The sequence below is a fragment of the Aspergillus stella-maris genome, assembly GCF_047715825.1.
Source record: "Aspergillus stella-maris strain CBS 113639 unplaced genomic scaffold BDV14scaffold_133, whole genome shotgun sequence".
Lineage (NCBI taxonomy): Eukaryota > Fungi > Ascomycota > Eurotiomycetes > Eurotiales > Aspergillaceae > Aspergillus > Aspergillus stella-maris.
Window position 1 is genome coordinate 17,518 of NW_027396927.1, and position 17,968 is coordinate 35,485.

At 42.0% G+C, this 17,968-nt stretch overlaps 2 protein-coding genes across 2 annotated transcripts; one reads left to right on the forward strand and one right to left on the reverse strand.

The window, feature by feature from the left end:
* The first annotated feature begins 2,082 nt into the window (after window positions 1-2,082).
* Window positions 2,083-3,883, forward strand: BDV14DRAFT_28010 (uncharacterized protein). The gene is made up of 3 exons (XM_073776438.1): window positions 2,083-2,885; window positions 2,934-3,415; window positions 3,464-3,883. Exons 1-3 carry the CDS (start codon window positions 2,197-2,199, stop codon window positions 3,574-3,576), a joined length of 1,284 nt encoding a protein of 427 aa, XP_073621736.1. The 5' UTR covers window positions 2,083-2,196; the 3' UTR covers window positions 3,577-3,883.
* Window positions 3,883-6,975, reverse strand: BDV14DRAFT_27997 (DUF3435 domain-containing protein). The gene is made up of 5 exons (XM_073776436.1): window positions 6,579-6,975; window positions 6,268-6,517; window positions 5,895-6,217; window positions 5,414-5,805; window positions 3,883-5,340 (listed from the first exon to the last, which is right to left on the reverse strand). Exons 1-5 carry the CDS (start codon window positions 6,884-6,886, stop codon window positions 4,190-4,192), a joined length of 2,424 nt encoding a protein of 807 aa, XP_073621737.1. The 5' UTR covers window positions 6,887-6,975; the 3' UTR covers window positions 3,883-4,189.
* Between the last annotated feature and the right edge of the window lie 10,993 nt (window positions 6,976-17,968).

Sequence of the window (17,968 nt, forward strand, 5' to 3'; positions counted from 1 at the left end):
TTGGGAATATTAGAAGTCTCTCTCCAATGGCAATCGACCGAAGGCATTCGAGAGGAAATGCGTGCTATCAGGTCTAAAAAGCTGCAGCTTCCCAGGGCAAATACTTGAAAGATAGGCCGTTGATGATGAGGACATATGAGATAATTCGTGCATCGTCCTCATATCGTGGCCTGTGAAAAGTTTGCACAAACCCCTCATATGACTTGGCGTGCTGTATCGTGACTTGGCGTTGGCAATCAGTCATGACGCAAAGTCTGCGTTCCGGCCCAAGTTCGGCAGTATTCTTGGCGCCAAGGCGATGCAATTGCTGCCTATGTGCTCACAGGGAGGTTCCGAAAGTCAGGACGAGCAGCCTCACTTTCAGCTGAACACAGAGATACTCTCTGGACTCGATACAGACCTAAATGTAATGGCACCTCAAGCAGGACACTTCCAAGGCTAAGCCATTTCCCCAGCCTGCCCTAGCCTAAGGATGGTTGATGTAGAGTTTCACATGACTCCAGAGGCTTCGGCATGTCCGGGGAGAAAGGAAATGCCTAACAGAATCTTCCTTTTTAACTCCAAGCGGGTTCGCTAGAGGGAGCATCGCTGCTGCCTGCACACGGGACTCGTCCGTGAGCGCCCAAACCTGCCAGTCCACTCTTGGCGCCAAGTCCGGTAAAGCTGCCTCTCCCAATTATGGTTGGACTCGGTGGCAATAGCTGAAGACGATAATCTGAGTGCGTCCCTGAACTGGCGAATTAGCACGCGCGCAAGGCAACGCAATGCCAATGTGGTGGCCTCCTCATCTACCTTGCTACAACCGCAGAGTCCATCGGTAAAAAGAAGCCAACGCAAATACGTTTGTGCCTGCCACAGGTGTCGCTCCTCAGGTCGGGTTTGAGGGATGGAAGCCTTTGTCCAATCATTATTACCCCCTCGGCAGCGGACCCATCAGTCAGGAATGGATTATTCTCCAGAAGTGACGGGTGTCCGTTAACGCCATCCAATGATATCTATTTCCTTGCCGCCGACCTGTGGCTTTCACAAAGTGTGTCCAATCTCTGGAAGACAACTTCTTCGTACTGTAACAAAAATAGTGTTAGGGGGCCAAGGCCATGAAAGCTCCGATTTGGAGGTTTTGTCCCACCAACGGGATGGATGACTTTTAATTCCGTGTTAACAGCGAACAGGAATAATTTTAACACTGCGATAAAATTAGCACTGGGAAAAGTTAACAGTAGTTAAGATTACTGATATGATAATAATAGCGCCTTTTAAAATTATCTAATATGATGCACCTGCAAAATTTACCCGTGGACCAAAATTTACTCGCCCTCGATCGACTCCCAACTTTGGAGAAGGCCTGGATCCGTTTCTTGCTAGGTCCTCAGGAAATGAACGAGCGACCGCCAGTCATTGAGGGCGGCGACGACGGACAGAACTAGTTGGGTCCGCAATAATCCAATGCCCGATGCTCACCCCAGCGCTCAGTGGTCAAGGTCTGAGCGCTAAACCCGATCGAGCCAAACACAAACGGATCCTCCTGTACTGATATGTCCCTCGCGGTACCCTGGGAGCGCGGCAGCGGCTCGCGAGAACTCCGCTACCGTTCCCACAAATCAGGGACCAGGTCCCGAGATGCCAGGGAATCGCGGGATCGGGAAGGACCCCGCTCTACTGCGGGTGGAAAAATTTGGGCTCCTCCTTGAACGGTATGAGGGCTCGTGATGGGCCTGAAGTGTCACAACCCGTGGAGTACAGCCTCATAGCAGTTGGATTATTGCCGATGCCCATATCTATTCATATGCGCGAGGCTCCGTGGCCCGCCAGATTGATGGCAACAAGCCCGATCGCAAAAATTATCTGCATGATTTAGCTAGGTTTGTTCCACTGTGTGTTAATATTGCGTTTGTTTCTGAGGCCAAGGTGTCGAGGTTGAACTCGGAGTAGTCATTAGAAGGTCACCACTGTTGCGCTCTAAGCTATAAAAGAGCTTGTTAAGAGGCTACGCGTCATAATTCCCAGCTCCTATGCGAGCTAATCCAGATGAGGGTGCAAGGATTGAAGATCTCTGGGCGCGCGGGGTACGCGGGGCAGCCAGCCTGAGCTAACATGCTCGCATTAAACAATCTACCAAACTCTCAGGCCAAGCTATACCTACACTGCTGCTACTAAAAGCATTAGGCATTCGGCGCGTAGTCTGTGACCCGCGTCATGGCGACACCCTTCCTCTCTCTCCCCGGCGAGATCCGCAACCAGATCTACACAAGCCTCCTAGTCAGCCCCAAGCCTCTAAATTACTTGTTCAGCAAGCAAGGCGTGGCACCCAACATCCTATACACGAACAAGATCATCCACGATGAGGCGCGATCAATCCTCTACGGGTGCAACTGGGTCGACTTCACGGGCGGCTATCTTGCGACGCTGGACTTCCTCCGGCGCATCGGCCGCGACAATGCGGTACTCATACAGTCTATCCGGATCTTTTTCCCTGCTTTTCCGGTCGGGGAAATGTTCAAGGATGACGGCGGCGGCGACAGCAGTGGGGAGGTAGTCACACGTGATAATATCCAACCGAAGATGATGAGCTTCCTTGCGAGCCACGGGGTTAGCCCGCGAAGGATCACGACGACGTGGCAGAGTTCGGCGGGGTTGGTGAGACAGCTTGATTCTCTTCCAGGTGGTGCGGCTGCTGTTGATGAGAAATTGGCGCTTGTTGATGCGCGGTTTAGACTGGGCGAGTCGGTTCCCAGGGATATTGTCGTGGAGGTATACCATAATGACATTAGTAAGGATGTTGAGAGGGCGATGGAGAGGTTTGGTTGGAAGGTTCGGAGGATCGTGCGGTATTTTACGTCGGATGAGGACAAGGAGGATGCCTTGAAGGCCATTGCACGTGGAGAGTACTTCTACCCCTCAGATATGTTTGTAAACATGCATAACAAAGTTAGTCATCTATTCACGTTGACTATGTTATGCGTGGGGCCAATTGAATCTCAGTATCGGCATCTGTTCTACATGTCACATCCCTCGGACGCGCAGTACCGGACCGATATCCCGGCGTACTACATCACGGCCGTCGACAAGGAGACGCTAGGGAATATCCACCTCGGAACAAGCAAATCACGCTTGCGAAAGATGGAGTTCGAAGCATTGCTTAGTTCGAAGCAGACTGCATCGGATCGTCCACTCTTTGACGAGGCTGGGAAAGCCTCGACACTATTCACTGCGCGACCGGCGAAATTGATGGGTAGTCGGTATAACTGGATCCAGGAGGATGGGTCTCAGGTCGCGGTGGAGGAAGGGAAGGACGATGAGGATAAAATGGTTATTGCAGCTCCAATGACGGAGGAGATGCGAGATGCGCTGGTCGCAGTGTGGATGCTGAAGTTATGGTATGAGACGGCCGAAACTAGACAGGCCAAGCGAGAAGGTCAGTTCCCTGTCGGGCCTGGGTTGAACGTGGCTAACTCCGTCTCAGAGCTAGAACGAATGATGCCGCCTGTTTCTTCCTATCAGGACTGGAACTACGCGAAGAAAGTTGGGACACTTGGAGGTTTCGCTGGTGCTGGTGGTGGCGGTAATGGTTGCTGAGGTTCTATGCTCCGTGTACAACCGGGGAGGTAAGTCAACATGCACTGCTTCATGACCATTCAGCGCTTAGATCACCGTTTGCGACATGTAACTGTGCGTGTGTGTATATAGAAACCCAAAAGGATCATCCTGTACTGATATGTCCCTCGCGGTACCCTGGGAGCGCGGCAGCGGCTCGCGAGAACTCCGCTACCGTATCAGGGACCAGGTCCCGAGATGCCAGGGAATCGCGGTATCGGGAAGGACCCCTCTGCTTATACAGTTGATATCGAGCACTTCTTTTTATTCAATGAGGGCCTTCAACATAATACCGATTGAACCAGAGTCTGCCAAAAGGATTGACCATCAACTGGCATGACCGTCGAGATATCGCACATGGACGTCTCTCTTTAGATCCTGATTCCTTCGAATATCTTTCTTCAATCTAGTATGTATATGTACCATGCATGTTACTGTGGTATCAAGTTCGCAGAGGATTTGAGAATAAGTTACACAAAATAAACGCGTCGATAAAGGAAATTGTTGGGGTACCAGCCCTTAATATGCAGTGTCAACAAAGGCAAAGAGGGGATCCTGGTCCACAAATGCTTTAGGTCGCAGGTGTATTGGAAATCTAAATTGGGCCGAGGGCGGACAATGGGCGGCGTGAGACAGTTCCATGCTTTCTCTCAGCATGGTTCATCAATGCCGATTTACTCTCCAAGTGCTCCTCGCAGATGCTGCATTTAATCCGCATGTCTTTCGGATATGGTATGACATGAATGTCAACAAAGTGACGGGTGAGTGACCCAGGTGTACAATAGTCTTTAGACCGCTCATGTTCCGGCATATGAGGATTTCCCAGACAGAGAAAGCAAATCGTCGGCCGTTCCTCTTTCTTTTCAATGCAGACAGACGCAATCGCTTGAGAAATGGTGGTCTGTGGCCCATCAGACGAAGGGCATCTTTGCCTTTTTGCGGAAGGAGCAGACGATAAAGAATCCATGGCAGGACGCTTCTGTGCAGGGTTTGGTCGTCTCGTGGGTGATCCCTCCTCCACGTCACAGAAAGCAATGACCGCATTGATTGCGGCAATCCGGCGCTGGTATTCCTTTTCGACAGTGACGCCCGGCATGCTCAAGATATTATCAAGCAGGATCATATGTTGCGGGGTCATATACCCTGTTCGCTCCAGAGCACCCTTCACCTCGTCATCCAAGAACTTCCCGGAGAGTTGCCTCTCGCAGTCAATCACTGGCTGCTCGTTCTTATATCTTTCCAGATTCTCACGCACTAAGCGGTTACGTTGCCGTTGCCACTCATTCCGAGACACACGCTGCGCCCGGAGATGCCTCCGGGCCGCGCCTCTGTACTCTTCCTCGGACTTCGCCACACGGGCAAGCGCCCGTCGAGCGGGAGCTGGTAGCTCCTTCTTCACTTTCTTCTGATTCTGGTAATCGCCGAAGCGTCGCTCAAAGTCCCGTTCCGCCGTGTCAAAAGCCCGCTTCATCTCGTCCCGGAATTGTTTTCTTTCACAGACCCGCGTCTGCAGTGTTCGCACGCGCGGAATGTTGTTGACACAACTAGTGTCCTCGAGCTTGTACGGTCGGCGGGGATCAATCGACCGGCTCATGGATGCTGCGAACCGCATCAGCTGTTTCTGAGCCGGCAGTCCCCGGACAATGGCCTGGGCGTCAACATGGATGCCCACGCTATAATGTTTAACGAAGGTGTCGATGTTCGCATGCTGTAACATCACGTTCTGGAGCTCGTTCGTCACATCCGCTGTTCGACGAAGGAGACGGCAGTGTTAGTAAGGACATGATCGTTTACGATGTGAACAAACCAGATAACTCACAGCTGTCATTAAATGCTTTCGCCGCCCCATAACGGAGACCATACGGCTTTGTGACCTGTTCAAACCCTGTGATTTCGCCTCCCCGTTTCATCCGATATCGCAGCGCTCCTTCCGTTAGTCGCTCCTCCAAAGCAATTCGAAGTCCGTCGGATTCGCGCATTCCCTGACAGAACACAAAGTGATCGAGAATTTCATCTTTCAATTTCAGCGGCTGTTCTCCAAGTCCATCCAAAACACCAAGGTTATATAGATTTTCGGGACAGTTTAACACTAGGCCGTCTTTCAAGATATTCTTGAACGCCTGGATACGGAACAGCATCCCGAGAAGGAACACATGAGGACTGAGGACCAATGTCGGGTCAAAGACGATTTCGGGAATAGGGAAGGTATTCCTATTCCATACACAATTAGCTCTATCTGGAATGCGACTTCACGCGGAGACAGCGACGCTACAATAAAAATGGGATTGCCCAGGACTCACTCTTCCTTCTCGCCCAGAAACGTCTTGGTAAACCTTGGGGTCAAGTAAATAAATAATCGTGGGCGCCCTCCATCCGGGTGACGGATGAGAGTCAGCTCAAGATCCCGATAGCGTAAGTTCAGCAGAGCCCCAGGGCGGCTACCGGTGATGGCCGCCAGCTGGCAGAAGAGGAGGAGTTGGATCCGAAGCCACCCGAACTGGAAAGTCATCTCCATCGTCGACAATAGCACGCGAGCGAACTCCGCCACATCTTCAATGTACATCGTCGCTTTCGGTCGGCGTCCAGAACGAAGGTCCTTCTCTCGAGCAACAATCGCCAGTACCTGTAAACTATCAGACGAGACTATAACTAATCCGATCACCGGTCGCTTACATCCAGAATCTTGACAATGAGGTCTTTGCTTAAGCCGTGCCCTACCTCTGCCTTGTAAACCAGATGCCACCACTTCCAGAATGTCTCCAGCGAGCTTTTGTATCGTATTCCTGGTGTCCGGCCCCCTTTTTTGTTTCGTCGCCGACTGCATCGCCACGAGAAGAAAGCTTTGAAGAAACGGACTGTCTCCTCGGAGTCGGAAAGCCAACGGAAACGTTCGGCAGGGTCGTAGTTGCCCTCGCGGCAGAACCTGGAGAGACACGCTATCTATTAGCACCAGTCTTGAGACTTGGATCCCGGCTGTTTCTCACCGGTCCCAGTAATCCCGTGTCTCGTCCAACTTAGCCTGGGTCCTTGGGCTGTAGCGTTTCTGCCGCAGTTGGGAGACGTCGAGACATTCAGCTTCCTGTAAGAAGTACGCCGCAGGGAGTTCCCGTTCCTCCTCATCATCCAGGATCGAATCGTCGTCAGAAAGATCTTCCAAGTCGTCATCACTGTCTGGCTCAGACGCACTGGCCGAGGATTCATCGGTAGCATCGTCGGCGGAGAAGATGTCCGGTACATCGGTGGTGCTGCCGCTGTCGTCGTCGGACCCGACCGGTTGAGGGGAGTGCCGCATGGCAGACAAAGGAGCTGAGAGGAAAGGATGCCTGGATAGAAATAGAGAGTAGGTGGCAGAAGCGGATCTTCTCTTACCCGTTTGAAGCCGGCAGAGGAGAGATGAATGTGGGCGAGGTGGATGGCAGTTGCTCGGAAGTGGAGGAGGGGAGGGAGAGAGTCATGGGGGGCGAAGGCTTTTAAGAAGCAAAGCGAAGAAGACGGTCGCGAGGGGAGCCGTTTTTGGCTCCCTCCCCAGAAGGCCTCGCTGGGGAGGGAGAGAGAGGTATGGCTGAATGACGAGCGAGCCCTCCGACGGCGGCTACACGAGGTGTGGTCGTCGAAAGAACCAGGCCAGGCACGAAACGACGGGGGAACCAACTAGCGCAGGGCGTGGGAGTAAAGGCCGCTGGGCGTGCGACTACTTCCACGTGACGCCAAGGCCGCCGAGCGTTAGCAGGACGCTCAAAACGGCGTCAAGTGTAGCCGTTTCGGGCGTCCGGCTAACTGTTTCACCGTTAAAAGTAGAAGTCTGGCAAGTAATAAATAGTAATAATATTAACTATTAAAGTAGAATATATAGCCTTAATAGATGCAGTAAAGGCTATATATTGGTAAAAGAGGGTCTTTAATACCATGGGATTTAATTTACAACATAAATTAATAATATACTATTTAATTAGTTTATTATATAGTTTATAAAGGTAGCCTGCTAAGCTATGTTAATCAGGTTAATTTATAAAAGCTATATTAAAGGCTATTATAACCACTTCCTTGTTACTAGTATTGCCTAAGTATTTAATTTCTTAAAAGCACATGGTGTAGAGGTAGGTAATAATTTTATCTACTACCTAAATATAATCTGGCAACAGGTTCTTTAAGGCTTTTAATAGTTAACTAATAGCATATACAATATCTACATGCATGAGAACAGTAGGATACTATATAAATCCTATCTTTATCTAGTATTCCTTAATCTGGGTATTAAATGCCTGGTGTTAATATGGGGAAAGGTTATAAGAACTTGCTAGTAGTATTACTGGCCACTTTATAAGAGTATTTAAATAAAACCATGCTATAAAATATTTAATATAGGCATCTTAATATAGCCATGCCTTTTTATTAGGTCTATCTTGCAGTATCCATACTCCTAGAAACTATTTAACCTCTCCTAGGTGGTGTAGCTTATATTATATGGCTAACTCCTCCTTAAAGCGCTTGGTTTCTTCTCTCATGGCAGCTATTGGCAAGTTTGCTATAGTAATATTATTAATATAAATTAATATAATTATATACTTGTTAATAAAGAGGCATTCCTCTTCTAAAACTGGCAGGAGGCCAAACTTCTTAAGTATTGCTACTAGATCTTTCTACCAGAGGCATGGAGACTTCCTAAGGCTATATAGTGCCTTTTTAATCCTTTATATCTTTCCTGGTATACCAAAACCATCTAGTAGTCTTGTATAGACTAGTTCTTTAAGTAGTATATTTAAAAAAGCATTTATTACATCTTTCTAGTTAGTATTAAGATTAAATGCTATAATAATAGTAATTACTACTTTAAACACCCTTGTAAAGGCTGTTGCTGCATAGTTATTAGTAGTCTAATCCTTTTTAAGGTCTCCTTATATACAAATGTGTGCTTTTACCTTTAAAAGATAGCCATCTTTATTAAACTTGTAGGTAAACACCTATTTTAGTGGTAAGATTTGCTTCTTATCTACTTCTTTATATTTTACAAGGTTAAAGGCTTCCTTAGCCTTTAATTTACCTATCTTTATTTAAGCAGCTGTCTTAAATTCTGCTTTAAGTAGATGTTATAGTAGTTCTGCATAGTTTTCTAGTGGTTTGGGAAGTTTGCTGTGGTGCCAATATTTCTTACTCCTTTTTATAGTATTTAAAGTAGTTAAAAATATATATTTAACCCATTCTAGTTCTTTAATAAAGGACATTTTAATAGCTGTGATAACACTCATAGTAACGAAGTCGATTGCATTGTTCCGCGGGCCAGAATTGGCCCGCTGGCGACGAGGTCGCAGGCCAGAAGTCTCGACTGCCGCCTGCCTTGCCGTCCATGTGAGACGGGCTTTCTACTGCTATTTATCTACCGTAACGAGAGAGAGGATCTGCACTCTCGCCAAGGTCGGTGGCTCTAGCCACCATCCTCGCCCATCTCGAGTTGGTTAGCCAGCAGGCTTGCCTTCCTTAAGGTGGTCAGCTGATAACCTTGCCAGCCACGAGTTGTAGCTGCCCCAACCTTGATAATAGTGATCCATGGCTGATATTACATCCTCCCCCACCTAAATTAGAAGTTGCCCTTGATGACTTATATAGAATATAAAAACATAAGTATATAAAGGAAAGGGGAGGGTTATTTAAATACCTTTATTAATACTGCCTGGCTACTAGTAGTCCATATTCTTATTCTTTATATTAAGTGTCTTCTTATTTACTCTAATGCCTGGTACCTCCTTCTTTAATATTTAAGTCTAGCTGGTAAATAGGACTGTACCATAGGAGAGTTTTATTATTATAACATGTAGCGCGAAGGTCAAGAGGCTAATTTAAGTTATAAAAGTGTTGCATGTAGTTATAGGGAAGAGTATCTTGGTAATATTAAACTAAGCAAGGCCCTTTAGCCTGCTGGGACAAAGGTTTGTCCAAGGCAAGAAATATATTGCCTGCCTCTAGTTATTTACCTTTAAACTGCTTCTACTTCTTAAATTTACTTGTATATTAATTATTATGCTTTATAAAACAAGAAGACCTTACCTCCTCTCTTATTCTCTTTTCTAGAGTATTAAATAGTTAGTGCTTGTAGTTGTAGCTAGTAAAAGAGTCTAGATAAATATTATTAAATTTATGGGGAAATAATATTATTCTTATCTAGTTCCTAGAGTAATAGTGACATGTTAAAGAAATACTTTTAATAATATATTTACTTGTGCCCTCCTGGCATGAACTTAACATGCTATAATAATACCTTGCTTAGTATAAACTCTCTTTTTCTTTTCCTTGGTCCTTTAATAATTCTTGTTTTCCCTTGCTCTTTGCTTGTTATTTATATTCCTCCTAGACTTGTTTTAAGTACTACTAATATAGTTATAACCCATGGTTTGCTAAAGAAGAAGGACAAAGGCAAAGGCTATAAAAGGACTGCCAAGTTGTCACCTCCTCTAGTTTACTTGTAAAAAGGGAAGTCTATAAGTCTAAAAAAAATAAAGTTAAGTAAGTTGGAAACTTGTATTAAACTACTATCTATAACTAATTATAGTATAGGTCCCTTCCTTAAAGGCATGGAAAAGCTTAAGAAATTTAGTTGCCTTTTCAAGCTTTAGGATCTAAAGTGGCTTCTTTACCTGCTTGGTAGTAAACATGTTTATAAACCTGCTAGTAAAGAAGAAATTAGTGCTCTTCTTTTAGCTAAAGTTAGGAAGATTCTTAATAATAAGAATGCCTGCTTAGGTTATACTTGTGGTGCTGGCCTATTTTATATCTATATTATTTTACTAATTCTTAAGGGTGTCATGAACCGTTACCCCACGGCCAATCGATCAGCCGCGCCGTGCCTAGCGTGTGTGACACTACGGGATAACGACGGACCGATATCGTACCCAAGGATACGACGCCAAGGATATGAGCATATCCAGGGCTACGCGGAACGTAGCTGGGGATATAATCCGAGCAGAGCCAGAGCTACGATAAGCGTAGACGAAGCTATGATGGATAGGATATATAAGGACAGTCACTACCTGCTATATTTAATTTTGTTCTTCATGTCTTATCTTTGGAACAAGCAATATAGTTAGTTTAGTTAATAATACTACAATTGCATTTTAACAATCCTCTTCTTCTATCTTTAATCTTAGAATACCTTACAGGTCTCTTCGTGACCCTAAGCAGGACTAATCCGACCTTATTTAACAATAAGACACCCTTATTTTAAAGAAAGAAGACGCATACCCCATCACAATGTTAATAGTTAGCAAGAACTCCACCAAGCCTAGGAAGGACGACTCAGACGACGAGAGCAGCAATGAGAAGATTGTCGAGCTCCAGAACGTGGTTAAGAACCTTATGGGACAAGTTAATAGCCTCAGGGCCTTCAAGGGAGTCAAGGCTAACCAAGCCAAAGTGTTTGAAGGTAAGAGAGCAACTGTGCAGAGATACTTAACGTCCATGGACATGCACCTTAGAATTAACAACCTGTCTCAGGCACCGGCTGTAGACAAGGTTATGTTCGCAGGTTCGTACCTCAAGGGACCAGCTTTTAATTGGTTTGAGCCTTTTATAAGAGACTACCAAGAGAACATGAACACAAATTAATAAAAAGTAATAATTAGCATGTTTGCAACCTATAATAGCTACAAGAGAGCTATTATAAAAGCTTTTAGAGACCTGGACATAGAAAAGACCTTTAAGCAACACATCTATGCTCTACGACAAGGAAATAAGATGACCGTGGGAGAACTGGTATTAAAGTTTAACCAGATCACGGCCAATCTTGACTAGGACGACAAGTCACTACGATCCTGGTTCTATTAAATCCTTAAACTAGAGATCAAGGATGGCTTGATGTACAAAGAAAAGCCCAAAACACTTGATAAACTTATCAACATGGCATCGGGAATTAAGAACTGCCTGTTGGAATAATATTATAACAATAGAAGCAACTATTAGCAAAGCCGCTATGGAAATGACAAGCAAACCTAATAAGATAAGGATGGAGATGTGGAAATGCAACTAGCTGCTGCATGAGATGAGATAGCAGGAAAGTCTTACCAAGGTAAAAAGAAGAAATGGTTTAAAGGAAAATGCTACAACTATGGAAAGACTAGTTATATTACATGAAAATGCTAATTTAAATAAAAGGATGGAATGGCCAACTAACCTTTATAAATTGCAATAGCAACAGCAATAGAAACACTATTACAGGACGCTCTTATTAAATAGATAAGATCTAAAGTTATTACCAGCCTTAATAAACAAGAATAGATAAAAGGTCTAATTTGGTTAATTTTGCATTAATTATAATAACAAGATAAAGAAAATATAAACCCCAAGCTATGGAAAGAAGTGACAAGTACTTAAAAAACAATAAAGGATGTCAAGAAGTTATACGCGAAATTTAAAGAATATGGTATTAAAGTAGACTACAAGGGATGCCAAGCAGGGGGTTTAGCCAATAAAGGAGCATTAAAGCGCGATACCAATACCAAGAATGCTACTAATAATAGTGGAGAGCTAGGAGCATTAGACCTACAACATGGTTATAGAGAGATACTTGTTAATAAAAAAGATATTAAGGAATAACAAGCATAAATAGATAAAGCCTACTATAAATGGCTATCTTATACTAAAACCTACAAAGACATCCTTAAAGACATAATACAAGGATTACAATAAATAGAGATTAGCCTATAAAAGGAATAGAGTAGGGAATATACTTGTAAACCTGCTCGAGTAACCTGTTAGGAAGAATCTAAAGAAGTATAGTAATATTATATTAGAGAATTACCAACTAGATGCAAGAAGTGCCAAGACTAGATATTCCATAAATGCGCAATTTATAAAAAGATTAATAAGGAATTTATAAATAAATATAAACAAATCTCCTATTTAAAGGGATTAGAATTCTGCAATATAGGATTAGGACATGTCTTAGAATGCCTATACAAGCACTATGCAAAGAATAGTAAAAGTTAAATATATAAGGGGCTATATTAGATGTTATGCTTTAAACAAGAGTGCATGAAGCACTTAAATAAAAAGATAACTTATAATTGGTTTTTAAGGTTACCAGGCATTGCCATGAGAATAATATACTAATGCCTAATAAATAAAATATACTATAACTATTACCAAGAGCCAAGTCACCTATTCCACAGCAATATTAATGGCAACTGCAGATAAAAGGATTGCTATTAACACTAAAGAATAAATAAAAAGACATGAACAAGGCTATAGTAGAAAAACTACCTTAACTATATTTAAATGCACCAAGAAGAGGTACAACTGGCTACTAATCTAGGCTTAGCGTCCTTGGTAATTATTGCCAAAATACAAGGACACTATGCAAGGTTACTGCTAGATTTAGGAGTAATTAATAGCTATATATTAAACGTGTTTGCTGGAAAATACCAGATTCCATTGCAGAATACTGGCATTATTTAAATAGTTAAAGTATTAGATGGAAGAATTATCCAACAGGGACCTGCAAAGACAACCAAGAAAGTGGAATTAATTTTAGGAAAATATGCCACCAAGATTAAGCTAAAAGTCATGACAATTTGGAACCTATATAATGCTGTGCTTGGACATGACTGGCTGCAAGTAGTTAACCTAGAAATTGATTGGGAAAAAGGGTTAGTCAAGATAGGAATAACAACACTGGCATTAATGCTATTCCAGCATGCTAGAGGAAGAATTAATAGTACCATGAATAAAGCACCATAGCAAAGTTGACTAGCCAATAAAAAGAAACCATGCAAGTAATATAAAGAAGAACTTGCCAAAGTTAAGAAACTATTACCAGAGGAATATTATAAGTTTATTACTCTATTTACCAAGGAAGACTACTAACTACTAGATTACCCTAATAAATTTAAAGCAAGAATACTACTTATAAAAGGAGCAAGACTGCTACAAGTAAAGCAATAATAGAAGTTACAACTGGAACTCTAGCTTAAGAAGGAGTTTATAGAGGAATTCTTAAAGGCAGGATTTATATAACTTGGTCAAGGGAAAATAGCAAGCTAACTAATATTTGTGCCAAAGAAGAATAGAAAGAGATAATTAGTTGTGGACTTTTAACTATTAAATAATGTCATGATTAATAATGCTAATAAAGCGCCTTATATAAAGTAAAAACAAGACCTGCTATTAAAAGTAATAATACTTACTATATTTAATATTAAATAGGGATACTATAATCTCCTAATAGCTGAAGAAGATATTAAGAAGACTGGATTCCTAATGGATATAGGACTCTACGAATGGGTTGTCGCGCCAATGGGATTGAAACAACTACCAGCTAAATTTGCAAGATTTATGACTTGGGTCCTAGGGGACTACGTGAACAACTTTGTTGCGGTATACTTTAATAATATTATTGTCTACTTAAAGAACCCAGCAGACCACCCAGGACATGTACGAAAAGTCATGACGCGACTTATAAAAGTGAATCTTAGCATGAATATTAATAAATACAGATTCAGTGTCACCAAAGTGGAATACTTGGGATTGATCTTCACGCCAAACGGATTGCGGATACCGCCAGAAAAGAAAACTACTATTCTCGAATGGCCAGTACCCAGCAATGTGAAAGAAGTTCAGGGCTTCCAAGGAATAACAGGGTATGTACGACGATTCCTGGAAAGCTATGCAAAGGTTATGATGCCAATATTGGAATTAGTTAAGAATGAGGTTCCTTTTAAATGGGGACCTGCTTAGTAAAAAGCCTTTAAGGCAATTAAGGAGCAAATCAAGAATAAACTAATTATTTAACTCTTTAACCTAGAGCTTTAGGTTTATTTAAAAACTAATGCTTTAGGAAGAGCTATTAGTCTAGTCCTAGAATAAAGGAATAACCAAGGGAAACAGCAAATTGTCGTGTTTCACACAAGGAAAATAACATTTATGGAATAAGGTTACAATATACATGATAGAGAAATGCTTGCTATTATAAAAGGATTTAAGAAATAGTAATATTATTTTAAAGGAGTAAAGTATAAAATAGTAGTATAAATAGACTACAAGAACTTAACTTACTTTATAATAATAAAGGAGTTAAAAGGAAGACAGATTTAATAGGCACAAGAGCTATTATAATATTAATTTAAGATTAAATATATTAATGGCAAATAAAATATTGCCACAGATGCCCTAAGTTAAAGACTAGACCTTATAGTTAATATATAAAAACTAGAGACCAATATCTTGTAATATAAAGGGGATGTTATTTAATTTAACTAGAATACTTAACTAGCCACCACTATTATTATTAAGGATATCAAGTTCCTGGAATACCTTAAAAGGGAACAATAGCAAGATAACAAGATCCAGAAATAGGCAGCTACCACAAAAGATAGTTACAAGGTTAAAGGAATTGTCTTTATTAGAGGACAAATCATGGTACTAAAATCTATAATTATGGAGATTATATAACAGCACCACAATTTACTATCTAAAGGACACCCGGGAATGGTTGGAACAATGGAAAAGATTAAATAATATTACTACTTTAGCAGAATGGCTCTACTTATTAAAAGATATATTAATAAATGCCCTAAATGCCAGAGAAACAAGCCATCTTAATACAAATCATATGGAAAACTTTAATAGACAGATGCACCTTAGAAACCATGGGAAATTATTATGGTTAATTTTATACAGGGATTACCAGTATTTAAAGACCTAGTTACAGGAATTATATACACAAATGCTATGATATGTGTATGTAAACTTATAAAATATTTAATACTATAACTAACAAGGAAGGATGTTACTATAGTAGAACTAGCAGTACTAATGCTATAAGAAGTCTTTATATAGACAGGATTACCAACAAAGTTCATATTAAATAGAGACAAGTTATTTACCTTGAAATTTTGGAAAACACTTATGGAAGCAAGTGGTATAACAATGGGAATGTCTACTGCCAATTATTAATAGACTAATGGCCAGTTAGAAAGAATAATTTAATTAGTAAAACAATACCTATGGCATTACCTGGATTGGAACTAGAGTAATTGGGTAGAACTGCTACCTATGGCATAGTTCATGTTAAATAATATATAGAATGCAACAACAGGAACTACACCACACTATGCAAACTTGGGACGACACCCAAGAATAAATTGGAAAAAACTGCTAGTTAAGAACCACTTAGACCAGGCAAGAATGCAAATTAAATATATTAATACTTTGCATGGAGTAATAGCAAAAGATATTTAATAGGTAGAATAGAAAATAAAGGCTTACTACAACAAGAAGCGCGTGGACGCGCCAGTTCTTTAGGAAGGGGGGAGAGTTTACCTGCTATAATAAACCAAAGGTTAGAAAAATTTTAATATTAAGAGTAAACAACCAAGCAACAAACTTGACGCCGTGAAATATAGACTATTTAAAATTGTGGAAAAACTTGCAAACAATAACTATTAATTAATACTACTAACAAGAATGCAAGTCCATCTAGTATTTTATATCTTATTATTGGAACCAACCAAGAACCCCAAGAACGCCAAAGATAAAGCCAATAAAGACGAAGAATATAAAGTTGAAAAGATCCTAGATTAAAAGACTAAGAATGGTCAGATTTATTACCTGGTATAATAGAAAGGATACGCACTAGAAGACGACACATGGGAACCAGTCAGGAACCTGAGTTGCCTTAAAAAGATTAAGGAATATTAAAGGCATTAATCACCGCAAACAAGGACGGGTTAATTGGCAGGCCTGCTAAAGAAGGACCAATAGAAGATAAAGCAGTAGCAAGCTGGTTATTATTACTAGACAAAGGAAGACCAAGGAGGGCAATCACCTGCCACTAATATTCGGCCCTTTCTGCCTCCAACCTGCTCGCCTCTTCTGCCTTCTCTTTTTCCTCCAGAGCCTCAAGCTCTTTAATTTCTTTATAGTCACGAGTAATAAAGTCACCAGCATGTTGCCATAATAACTTCTCCTGTTTTTCAAGTTAAAGGAGCTTCTGCAATAACTGCTCCTTATCACCACTTATTTTATATTAAGCCTGAACAAGCCTCTGCCACTCGCTATTAAAAAAGGTTGCCTTAGACTTAATATACCAGACCTGACCACCTTTAGAAATACAGGCCTTGCAACAAGAAGAGCCTTCCACCTTTACACATGTCTTGTTAAGACGAGAACAACAAATACAAGGAATAACTATAATAAAGCCTTGTTCGTCAAAGCAATAGATAAGTTTGTTTTTCTTTATGCCTAAATTAAACAACATCACGAGAATTAGCCAAAGCAGCAAGGAGAAAGGAATGAAAAACAAAAGGGACTCACTAAGGGGGAAGCGCCAGTACTTATCGGAAAGAGCTTTGGGACAAAGCCTCAGGGAGAGGGGGATTGTCATGAACCGTTACCCCACGGCCAATCGATCAGCCGCGCCGTGCCTAGCGTATGTGACACTACGGGATAACGACGGACCGATATCGTACCCAAGGATACGACGCCAAGGATATGAGCGTATCCAGGGCTACGCGGAACGTAGCTGGGGATACGATCCCAAGGATATAAGCGTATCCAGGGCTACGCGGAACGTAGCTGGGGATACGATCCGAGCAGAGCCAGAGCTACGATGAGCGTAGACGAAGCTACGATGGATAGGATATATAAGGACAGTCACTACCCGCTGTATTTAGTTTTGTTCTTCGTGTCTTATCTTCGGAACAAGCAACATAGTTAGTTTAGTCAACGATACTACGATTGCATTTCAACAATCCTCTTCTTCTATCTTTGATCTTAGAATACCTTACAGGTCTCTTCGTGACCCTAAGCAGGACTGATCCGACCTTATCTGACAAAGGGGTAGTCTTTCTTTTATGGCTCTTATACTTTATATATCTAGAGACATAAAGTAGTAACTTGCAAGTATTATTTTAATAAGACTAGTCCTTGGACTAAAGAGCTTACTAAGTAAGAATTTCTCTAGCCCTAAAATAAGGCTGGCATTTAATACATGTAAACTTGTCCTTAAGTTTCCCTTCTTTAAACAAGCTTAGGAAGCTGCCTCTTGTAAGGCTTTGGCATCTTGTGGTTTTATTAGTAATATAATAAATATTTTTACTATAGACTCCCCTTCTATTAGTTTATTAAGCACTCGTGTTTGCCCTTGCCATTTCCTAGATAGGAATGTCCTAGCTTGGGATATCCCTTTATTATAGTAAAGCAACTATAAGTATCTTAAAAAGGTTTATTAAAATTTGTTAAAGTTCCTTATAAATATATAAACCTGCTTGTTCCTTCTTGGTAGGCGTGACACTCCTTTTAAGCATGTCTTCTAGTTACATGCTACTAATGTTATGGGCCCCTCGTACGAGGTGCCCTAAGAGACAGAACTCGGTCGCTACGCGACCTC